The 12,168-nt window shown below is 47.0% G+C and overlaps 1 protein-coding gene across 1 annotated transcript in view; it reads left to right on the top strand.

The window, feature by feature from the left end:
- The window catches only part of LOC119952961 (E3 ubiquitin-protein ligase rnf213-alpha-like), a 174,877-nt gene that overhangs the window by 65,259 nt on the left and 97,450 nt on the right, over positions 1-12,168 (top strand). Inside the window, 4 exon segments of the mRNA XM_038776606.1 lie at positions 541-663; positions 3,997-4,162; positions 8,223-8,390; positions 11,967-12,125. Coding sequence (XP_038632534.1) covers positions 541-663; positions 3,997-4,162; positions 8,223-8,390; positions 11,967-12,125 — 616 coding nt within the window.

The raw sequence follows: 12,168 nt of genomic DNA, 5'->3' as shown, positions 1-12,168 counted from the left end.
ATATTGGCTCAGCTGATGTTGCTTTCCTTGGATCAGAAGAGGCTGATTGGGAATTTGATTGACATAAGTTGTGAGGGGCCTGGATCGAGTGGATTGGAAGGACCAATTGAGGGGGTCCTGTGTCTAAGTGGGGGGCATGAATGGGTGGACTTTGGTGACTCCATTGCGGGGCGTCGGTCACTTGGGGGAGGGCGGGGGTGGCAGTGAGTAGAGGAGGGGGTAGGCTGTCGGGTTGTCTGGAGACCGGGGTGCCCTTGAGGATCCGTTTTTGCCAGCGTCTTTAGGTCCCCACTCCAAAAAAAAAAGCTACGTGTGGGAGAATCGCGACTGGAATCGCGCTGGAACAGTTGGCGCGATTCACACTGATTTTTCCAGCTGAAATGACACTGAGTAACCTTTGGGGCAAATTCCGCCCACCCCACTATCTCAGTTGGTGTTCCAATTAGCCAAACTTTCATTATAACTCAGACTTTATAAATATATCAGGATCTTATAAGAGTTGTTAAACATTTCATTTTGTTTGCTGTATTTCATTTACAGGAAACGCCCTTCGACCAGATAGTGATCTATTGGAATGAGAAGGAGGCTTTAGCCAAATTAAACCCCATTATTTTGGATTGTTTTAAGTGCTGTGCACTTAATGCTGTGAAAGAAGTTTGTCAGGTAAGAGAAAATATCAAATAAAAACATTTAACCCCTAATGTAACAAGGTGAGAGGACACTGGAGACACTCAGCAGATCTGCCAGCATCTATCAGGAGAGAAGCAGAGGTAATGGTTCGAGTCCTTTGACTCTTTGTCTGAAAGGTCAAAATCTAAAGTTGCCGAACTCAATGTCTACGGTTATTTCTCTTCCACTTTAAACTCCACTCCCCACTTTATTATCCCATTTGTGTATTGCCTCAATGCAGCCCCCCCTGCTCACCAGACCATCTGTCTCTTGTTCTTTTTGTTGCAGTTTCTACAGCTCCAACACATTCCCCTTCCCTTTGGTTTTGACAATGAATCTAAGGACTCGAGTATTTTGCTTATTTTATCCCCACATGGATAAGTTTGATACGTTACAATTTGAACATTAAAATTATTGTCCAATCAACCAGACATAACCACACAGAAGAACTAGGTGCAGGAATAGGTCATTTAGCCCCTCGAGCCTGCTCTGCCATTCAATACGATCATGGCTGATCTCATCTTGGCCTCATCTCCACCTTCTTGCCCGCTCCCCATAACCCCGCTACTAATTAAAAATCTATCTATCTCCTCCTTAAATTTGTTTAGTGCTCCTGCGTCCACTGCACGCTGGGGTAGAGAATTCCACAGATTCACAACCCTTTGAGTGAACATAGAACAGAGAAAAATACAGCACAGAACAGGCCCTTCGGCCCACGATGTTGTGCTGAACTTTTGTCCTAGATTAAGAACAAATGAATCCACACCCCATCATTCTCCGTAATCCATGTACCTATCCAATAGCCGCTTGAAGGTCCCTAATGTTTCCGACTCAACTACTTCCACAGGCAGTGCATTCCATGCCCCCACTACTCTCTGGGTAAAGAACCTACCTCCGACATCCCCCCTATATCTTCCACCATTCACCTTAAATTTATGTCCCCTTGTAATGGTTTGTTCCACCCGGGGAAAAAGTCTCTGACTGTCTACTCTATCTATTCCCCATGTCACCTTATAAACCTCTATCAAGTCGCCCTTCATCTTTCTCCGTTCTAATGAGAAAAAGCCGAGCACCCTCAACCTTTCCTCGTAAGACCTACTCTCCATCCCAGGCAACATCCTGGTAAATCTCCGTTGCACCTTTTCCAAAGCTTGCACATCCTTCCTAAAATGAGGCGACCAGAACTGCACACAGTACTCCAAATGTGGCCGTACCAAGGTTTTGTACAGCTGCATCATCACCTCACGGCTCTTAAATACAATCCCTCTGCTAATGAACGCTAACACACCATAGGCCTTCTTCACAGCTCTATCCACTTGAGTGGCAACTTTCAAAGATCAATGAACATAGACCCCAAGATCTCTCTGCTCCTCCACATTGCCAAGAACCCTACCGTTAACCCAGTATTCCGCATTCATATTTGTCCTTCCAAAATGGACAACCTCGCACTTTTCAGGGTTAAACTCCATCTGCCACTTCTCAGTCCAGCTCTGCATCCTATCTATGTCTCTTTGCAGCCAACAACAGCCCTCCTCCTCCTCATTTCTGAGTTAAATCTGCCACCCCTTAGCATAAAACTATGGCCTCTTGTTCTAGAATGTCCAACAAGACATGTGGGCAGCACGGTAGCATGGTGGTTAGCATAAATGCTTCACAGCTCCAGGGTCCCAGGTTCGATTCCCGGCTGGGTCACTGTCTGTGCGGAGTCTGCACGTCCTCCCCGTGTGTGCGTGGGTTTCCTCCGGGTGCTCCGGTTTCCTCCCACAGTCCAAAGATGTGCGGGTTAGGTGGATTGGCCATGCTAAATTGCCCGTAGTGTCCTAAAAGGTAAGGCTAATTGGGGGGGGGGGGGGTCGTTGGGTTACGGGTATAGGGTGGATATGTGGGTTTGAGTAGGGTGATCATTGCTCGGCACAACATCGAGGGCCGAAGGGCCTGTTCTGTGCTGTACTGTTCTATGTTCTAAGAGGAAACTTATACTCTATGTCTACCGTGTCAATCCCCTTTAGCATTTTATATCCCTCAATTTGATCTCCTTTCATTCTTCTAAACTTCAGGGAGTTTAGGCCTAAACTGCTCAATCTCTCTTTATAAGACAAGTCCTTCATTCCTGGAACTACTGCAGTGAAACTTCCCTGTGCTGCATTTACGGGAATGCATTTAAGGGAATCAAACCTGCGCACAGAACTCCAGATACGGCCGCATCAATGCCCTATTGCAATTGCAACAGCTTTTCCCTATTTTTATTCTCTATTCTATCAGCAATGAATTTCAAATTTCAATTTGCTTTCCTTATTACCTGCTGCACTTCATAGTAACTTTCTGCGATTCATGAAGGAGGGCACCCAGATTCCTCTGTGCCAAAACATTTTGAACTTTCTCTCCATTTAGATAAGTTACCTTTTTATTCCTCCAACCAAATTGAACAGCCTCACCCTTATTCACAGTAAATTCCATCTGCAAAATGTTGAACCACCCACATATCTATTTGTAAATTTCTTATTTCCTTATTGTAACTTTTTTTCCCACCTATTTTAGTGTTGTCGCAAATTTGGCTACAGTACATTCTATTTCCGTATCCAAGTCATTAATATCAACTGTACATAATTGGGAACCGAGGACCACTCGGTTACAGCGTGTTAATCAGAAAAATACACATTTATCCCCACTCTCTGCTTTATGTTGGCTCGTCAATCTTCTGTCCAAGCTATTACCTCCAACCCTGTGGGATATTCCCCTGTGTATTTAGTACAGCACCTTGTCAAATGCATTCTGGAAGTCCAGATATACTACATCTACAGGACCCCCATTATCCACATGGTTTGTTCTTTCTTCCAAGAACCCTAGCAAATTAGTGGTGGGACTTGAACCCCCGTGTCCCCAGAGCCTTGCCCTGGGTGCACGTCCTCCCCCTGTGTGCGTGGGTTCCCTCCGGGTGCTCCGGTTTCCTCCCACAGTCCAAAGATGTGCGGGTTAGGTGGATTGGCCATGCTAAATTGCCCGTAGTGTCCTAATAAATGTAAGGTTAAGGGGGGGTTGTTGGGTTACGGGTATAGGGTGGATACGTGGGTTTGAGTAGGGTGATCATGGCTCGGCACAACATTGAGGGCCGAAGGGCCTGTTCTGTGCTGTACTGTTCTATGTTCTATGTCTCTGGATTACTTGCCGAGAAACAGAGAGGTGTAATGACAAGTAATCATTAACTTAACCACACAGCCTGGAAACGGGGCTATGTGGGTTATATCTGACTGTATTTCGGAAATAACAGCTGTGTTCAGGAATAAAGGGAAAATTATCTCATATTTTTTATGTTCCACTGAATTTTAGAGCAAAAAGGAAGCTGACCTGCTTGCAAAGTTAAATGCGGGGAAGCACCAAACATGTGCAAAGGTTTTATCAGAAATAATTGAAGAATCTGGAAGAAGAATGGAAAGCGACAATTTTGGCTGCGTGCTGAATTCAAGTAGTGCCATGCACTATTTTCTTCTGCAAGGTAATAATAGTTGGTGTAAATTTGATCTGCTTTTAATTGGCATAAATATTAGAGTAGTCCAATTGTTTCGTTGTTATTTCGCTCCATTGTCAACTTCAAACTTCTGCTTGGTGAAGTTTTAAAACGAGGCAGAACCAAATGGCCACTCTGCCCTCTAGTGTCACTTCTCTAAATACGCAAATATTCCTTTTAAAAATGCTACATGCCCGAGGGAGTGTCCATGAGAGTTGCAACTTGCAGCACTCGCAGATCCCAGGTGTCTTTGAGGGAGGACAGCAGCTGGAGGGGTTGACTCCTCGGGGTCAAAGGGTACCCAATCAGGAGGTGGCCACAAACGACCCGCCACAACGAGGCTCATGCGCCACTGCATGCACTGGTGGAACAGGAGACTTGACTGCGCGAGATGCGATTCAGGTGTCTTGACAGGTCGAAGGGAGCCCTCCAATACAGCACCCAGAGGGTGTCCCGCATCATAGTGGTCTGCTGCGCTCCGCACAACCTGGCACTGCAGTGGGGCGAGCACGGCAACGGGGCGAGCACGGCAACGGGGCGAGCACGGCAACGGGGCGAGCAGCTGGACCAGGAGGAGTGCCAGAAGCGCTGTGTCTTTACTGCTTCGTCACTGTGGGAGATGGGAGAGATATAGCGCTGTGATTCACTCATTCCACAGGGATGAAATGCTGAGAGTGCGCAGGGGTAGTTTGGGGATCACGGCAGTATGAAGGATATGTATGGGTGAACAAAGTGATGTTGAATACAAGAGCGATATTACAATCATGATTTATCCCGACAGGTGTTTATATTTGTCCGTGTCCACTAGCGGCCTTTAGATTCTTACTCTTCCTCACCCTCCCACTACGTCAGGGTGTATCCCCAGGATGCACTGCTGTTGCCTGACGTGACCTTGGCTGGCGTCCCCAGTGAGAGTCTGGGCTTACGTTCACGTTGCACGGGTGTTGCCGTGCTGCCCTCCTCGGTATGCGGGGCTGGAGGTGTGTCGTTCACAGGGAGGGGTGTGTCAGATGAGCTGTACAGCCCCAGGGTCTGCTGGGTGGAAGGCCCCAGGCTGCGGTCTTGCCGATCTTCTCCATGGGAAAGAGGGGCAGCTGGAGTGAGAGGCAGAGGTCCCACCAGTCTCTGGCGCTGACACTTGTGGATTCTCACTGGTGCCTGCACTATGCAGTTGAAGTCCTGCACCATGGAGCTCGTGCCCTCAGCCATTGCGTTCATGAGCTGAGCCATGAAGCGGAACATTCCCCACCGGAGTGCTCGTCCGGCGCCAAAGTCTCCACCACGGTCGCCACCCTCGTAGTGTTGGCCTCGTTGCGTTGGAGTAACGGCAGCACATCCTCGGACAGAAGGCGGTGGGATTCCTCCAGTTGGCCTTGCAGTCGGAAGGGATGATGTCACCCCTTCCTGATGTACACCACTCTGCCGTTGCAGTTCCAGCAGCTCTGGGATGACCGGACCCCGAGGGGAGGGAGGGGGGGGGGGGGGGGGGGTGGAGACGCGTCATTGACCAGGGGATCAGCTGAGTCCTGGACTCCGGCAGCCTCTGAATGCAGAATCATTGAAACTTTCCTTCCTCCACCCACTGTGGACCTTCAGCTGTGAGGTGCTCACCAGTCAGTGACCCAGGAGCATGCCTACTAGTTATTCCCACCGAGCTGTGAGCATCCGTGCTGGTGGAGGGTTGCGGGTGACAGCTATGATGCCTCCTCGATGCTATTCTCTGAGAGGTCTCCCCGGAGCTGCTCGGGTCTGTTGTCTCATCAAGGGAAGTGAGATGGCATTAGTGTATCACAGGGGGGATAAGTGATGGGAGAACTTTAACTCATGTGAGGCTTGCACCATGGCTGCATGTCTTAACGAAGCTCACTTTTGTCTGCTGCCCCCACTTAGCCCTCTATACAGGTATGGTCCTGCTCATCGCCTGCCAGCTCAAGGATTCTCTCCTCAAAGGACATTAGGCTTCTCAGCTTGGGCATGGCTCTGACAGGCTGTGCCCACTCACGTCGCTTGTACTCGAGTTTGTTGTGCAACGAGAGAGGTGGGCAGAGTGTAGGCGGGAGTCCTGCCAGGTCAGATGGTGGTGAAGCCTGGCATGTGTGGGACGTGAGTGGGAACAGGGATGTGAGGAGCAGATTATCTACTGGGGGGTACATGGGGAGTGGGGGTCAGGGATGTGAGGCATGAGAAGTATTGGGAGTCTGTGAGGTGGCTGGGTGAGAGATCACCGTGGAGGTGTGATGGGTGTGTTAAGGGGTGCAATGGGAGCCACGAGGAGGCTGAATTACGCTGGCGACATGAAGAAGGTCTTTCATCTCCTCTCAGCATAGTAGCTCCGTTCTCTTATGGAGCGAGCTGGCCACAGCCTCCCTGGCGGGGTTGGTGACCTTACCTGCTGGACGTCTGGCCGATCACGTACAGGATGTCATTCCTCTGCTTGACACCATCCAGAGGTTTGGTGAGGGCTCGCTTTGTGGAACATGGCGCTGTGTTCCTAGCAGCCCCCCCCCCCCAAATGGACTTGGGACAAATACTGGGTAGGCGTTTAAATGGAGCGCCCCATTGGTTACAGAAATTAAGTTTTCCCGGAGGGAGCAACTTGGAGGCCAGCTGCCACGCGCGTGGTGTGAATCAGGTGAGGGGAAAAATTGTTACAGAGGCTCGAAATTTAGTGAGTTTTCCCACTGTTGCCATCGGCAGAATTCTGAGTGGTTCTCTCACCAGAACCAACATTTTGAAAAAATAGGACAAGATTCCATCTGCTGTGTTCTCATGCTCTTTCGAAAGATCTTGCTGCAGTCAAATTGTGACTGTGTGATTTCATTGAGGAAATAAATGTGGTCACTGATATATTTACTCTCGGTCTGTGTGTGACACTAACAATGTAGTATTTATTGCCCATCACTAACTCTCCTGAGGGCATTCAGGGCAGCAGGTGTCCCCCACTGAGGTAATTGGGTTAGGATCATCACAGCAATCCAGTATTCCGGTGCCAGCCCTTAAATTACCAGTGTATCAAATTCAGTTTTGCCTCTAGACCCATTACCAGAACTGTGAAACAATCTGGGCCTTCCTTTAATCTTTAACAACCTCACCGCCCAGGCTTGTTGTCAGCCAGATTTCAAAACAGGCAACATGGCCTCCTTCATTCCTCCATTTTACCCTAAATTAAACAGGCGTCCCGAACACAACGATCTTATTAAAATAATACTTGTAGCGGTGTTTGGAGGGCATGTGTGAGCTGCTGGATTATGCACCTTTGCCATTTACATTAACCCAGCTGCATTATTGGTGGTGGGGGGGCGGAATGATTGAGTTATAATAATATTGTCGCAAGAAGGCTTACATTAACACTGCAATGAAGCCACTGTGAAAAGCCTTTAGTCGTCACACTATGGCGCCTGTTTGGGAACACGGAGGGAGAATCCAGAATGTCCAATTCACCTAACAGCGCGTCTTCTGAGACTTGTGGGAGGAAACCGGAGCACCCAAAGGAAACCCACGCAGACTCAGGGAGAACGTGCAGACTCTGCACAGACAGTGACCCAAGCCGGGAATCGAACCTGGGGCCCTGGCACTGTGAAGAAACAGTGCTAACCACTATGCTACCATGTCACCCGTTTATGCTGTAGTCTAGAGCAAGACATTCACTCAGTACTTTCTGATTTAATGATGTCTGGCAGTCTCATGAGAAAGGACAGTTTGCAACTTTCTATTCGAAAGATGGGTATGCTCTCAGGCCTTGCTGGTGAACCTGGGGAAGGTCTGTCCACCTTCTCCGGCAGATCAGGAAAGATAGAATTGTTCAATGGGACTGGTCCATTATTTCACAAAGGCCTGAAACCTAAGAGCTCTCAAAATAAGAATCTCGCTCGCCAATCAATCGCCAGAAGGTAATGCCTCGGATTCCAAAAGAATAGAGGAGAATGGAACGAGAGAATCCTTGAAACTCTACCATTTCGCTTAATTCCAATTAAACATTTACAGCATCTTTGCTATTATATTAGTTACATTAATATTAATTGTATCTGATTGATATGCTGATCTCCAGGTGACTGCAGTAAACTTGATGTCTCGGAGAAAGCAAGATGTTTACTAAAAGGTGCTGAGGACAGTTTTCATTTGGTGGTTGAACATCTCTATCAAGGTTCTGTGAAGTTTGCTGACCTACACTCACTCCGATCTAAAGAAAAGGAATACACCATCTTAATTCAAGCACGTAAGTTTGACATGTATAGGATTGTATGATTACATCACTAGCTTTATTAATATCTCCATTCAGGGGAATTCACAGCAATGCTGCATATCTTTAATTTTTCCAGAGCAGTACTGATCTTGATCTGCATATTCTCCCGACTCATGCATTAAAAATATGGTGGAAGGGTCACTTTGACAAAAGTGGCACATCACAAATTTGTGATGAATATAGAACTTGTTATATATTACGTTTCATAATTGTGGCAGTAATGTTACTGAGAAACCCTGGTTTAAAATACAAATAGGCAGTGTGTCTACCAAAGCTGTAATTAAGAAGTTGTAAAAGCTGAGGCAATCATGCTTTCTAACCATTTACATGTTTACATATGGATGGCTAATGGGATATTGTTTTGATTGCTGGCGATTCCCTGGGGTGTAGATACTGTTTAACTGATAATTGTAAAGCTTTTTCTTTGATATTAATGTGGTTAATTCTGTGGTTAAATTAAAGTTTGTTTTAACCTAAAAGATACCTATTAGTTAGAGTCATCACCCCTGTTGTGAAGTATCCTTTCCTTACAGTTTCTCAAATTGTTTGGCTTCTCTTCCGGTTTCCTGAAAAACGTTGGGCACTGGTCCGATATTCGAACAAATTGCAATTGGATCCTTATTCACATATATTCTCTGTTTGATACAGGCAGAAACCTCAGCTTCTCAACACCAAAAGTATGCAGATCAATATCAAAAATAGAAACAAGACCTGCTTAATTGTAACTTCTATTCCACCTAGATTCTGCTGGATGGAAAGGGTTGAATATTTTTTTACTCAGTCGCAGGATGTGGCATCACTAGCATGGTCAGCATTTATGGCCCATCCCTAATTGCCCCTGAAAATGTGGTGGTGAGCTGCCTTCTTGAATGCCGCAGTTTCAGGATATTGAACCACAGACAGTAAAGGAACCAAGATATATTTCCAAGTCAGGAAAGTGTGTGGTTTTGAAGAGGAACTTGCAGGTGGTAGCATTTCCATGTGCCTGCCTCCCTTGTCCTTCGAGGTGGTAACGGACCCAGGTTTGGAAGCAGCTGTCGACGAAGCTATGGCAATTTTCTGCAGTGGATGGTTTACAGTGCTGCCACTGTGCGCTGTTAGTGTAAGGAGTGAATGTTGAAGGTGGTGGATGGGTTATCAATAAAACAAGCTGCTTTGTCCGGGATGGTGTCCAGATTCTTGAGTGTTGTTGGAGCTGCACTCTCCAAACAAATGGACAGCATTCCTTTAGTGTCCTGATTAATTCTTTGTAGATGGTGGACAGGCTTTGGGGAGTCACCAGGTATTTATTCATCACAGAAGTTTGTGGCCACTTTAACAAGGATACGGGGAGTCCACATCGAGTAAAATAACGAACATTGGTTTATTTACAGTTACGTTATACACAACTCCTGGTAGATCCTTCCCGGGTCTCTCCATGGTTGGTGCCTTACTGGCCGAGCTTTTATACACAGCTGAATGGAGTTCCCCTGCCCCTCAGCAGGGTGGGGGGGGGGGAGAGCTCAGATTCCGCAAGACCCACGGGGAAGACAATCATTCCCACCCCGTAAGCCCCGTGTGGGATATTTCCACCACAGTTAAGTTCTGGTCAATGGTAATCCCCGGGATGTTGATGGTGGAGGATTCAGTAATAGTAAAGCTGTTTGATGTCAAGGGGAGGGGGAGACACTCTTGCTGGGAATGACCTTGCCTGGCATGAATGTTGCTTGTCACTTTTAGCCCAAGTCTGAATTTTGTCCCGGTCTTGCTGCGTGTGGGAATAGACTCCTACAGTGTCTGAGGAGTCATGATCAGTGCTGAACATTGTACAATAATCAACAAGCTCCCCCATTTCTGGGTATGTGATGGGATAAAGATAATTGACAAAACAGTCGAGGTTGGATGTGACGAGGACACTCGCATGAGGAAATCGTGCAGCAGTGTCCTGGGATTGAAATGATTAACCTCCAAGTACCACAGTGTGAAGTATGACTCCAACCAGTGGAGAGCTTTCCTGTGATTCCCATTGACTTCAATTTTGATGCCCCATTCGGTCAAGTACTGCCCTGATTTCAAGAGCAGTCATTCTCGTCTCGCCTCTGGAATTCAGCTCCTTTGTCAATGTTTGAACCAATGCCATAATGAGATCTGGAGCCAAGGGGTCCTGATGGAAGCCAAATTGAGGGTCAGTAAGTAGCGACTGCTGGTTGGCACTGTCAGCAACACTTTCCATCACTTTCTTAATGATTGAGAGTAGACTGATTGGCTGGATTAGATTTGACTTTTTGTGGCCAGGGCATATTTTCCACTTTCTATTTTTGTGTGTCCTAAAAATTAAGATTTTGTCCTTTGCAAGTTACAGCTAATACATTCCATTACTTTGATTCAATTCTGGCCTACTCTGAGGTTGCTGTTGGCCAAGAATTGAATGTCGAGGAGCAATGGTATGACCATCTCCAACAGGAGGGGATCTAACCATCGCCCCTTGACATTCAATGGCGTTACTATCACTGACTCACTCATTATCAACATCCTGGGGGTTACTATTGACCAGAAACTGAATTGAATTAGCCTTATAAATAATGTGGCTATGAGAGCACATCAAAGGCTAGTAATCCTGTGACGACTAATTTACCTTCTGACTCCCCAAAGCCTGTCCACAATTTACAAGGGAGAAGTCAGGAGTGTAATGGAATACTCTTCACTTGTGTGGATGAGTGCAGCTTCAACAACACCATCCAGGACAAAGCAGCCCACTTGATTGCTACCCCTCTACAAACGTTCAATCCCACTGACAAACATTGGCAGCAGTGTGTACCATTGACAAGATGCACTGCAGGAACTTCCAAACCTACGACCACTACCATCTAGAAGGACCAGAGCAGCTGATACCTGGGAACCCCACCACCTGGAGGTTCCCATCCAAGTCACTCACAAATTCTGACTTGGAAATGTATCGCCGTTCCCTCACTGTCGCTAGGTCAAAATCCTGGCATTCCCTCCCTAACAGCACTATGGTGTATCAATACCTCAGGGACAGCCGTGGTTCAAGAAGGCAGCTCACCACCACCTTCTGAAGGGAAGCTGGGGTTGGGCAATAAGTACACCCACATTCTGTAAATGAATTTTAAAAAAACATTATACAATCATTGGCAACACTGTGTGTTGGCTACAGTGTCGATGCCGCTAAGTGCCTGGGCCACGGCCTGAATTCTGTTGCAGTGATAAGTTGATGCGGCACGGTGGCACTGTGCTTAGCACTGCTGCCTCACAGCTCCAGGGACCCGGGTTCAATTCCGGCCCCAGGTGACTGTCTCTGTGGAGTTTGCACTTCCTTCTCGTGTCTGCGTGGGATTCCTCCTGGTGCTCCGGTTTCCTCCCACAGTCCAAAGATGTGCAGGTTAGGAGGATTGGCCATGCTAAATTGCCCCTTAGTGTCCAAAAGGTTAGGTGGGGTTACGGGGATAGGGTGGAGGTGTGGGCTTGAGTAAGATGCTCTTTCCAAGGGCCGGATGGCCTCCTTCTGCACTGTAATGTCTATGTCTATGATGGAATGTACTTCATTTACAGAAACAAAACTCCAAAAACATCGCAACAAGAGATTTTTTCAAGTTAATGTTGGGAAACTGGTGTCAAAGAGAGGAGCAGAACTTGATGCTTTTCTGAATGAGAAAAATTACATTGGAACACTAATAAATATGACTAATCAAATTCGTGAAACTATTACAGGTACAGTATTCATGAAGCTTCCCTTTCTGAAGATGTTGCACAT

The sequence above is a fragment of the Scyliorhinus canicula genome, chromosome 18 (genome assembly GCF_902713615.1).
Source record: "Scyliorhinus canicula chromosome 18, sScyCan1.1, whole genome shotgun sequence".
In the NCBI taxonomy this organism is placed as follows: Eukaryota; Metazoa; Chordata; class Chondrichthyes; order Carcharhiniformes; family Scyliorhinidae; genus Scyliorhinus; species Scyliorhinus canicula.
This window is presented reverse-complemented; position numbering and strand designations above follow the sequence as displayed.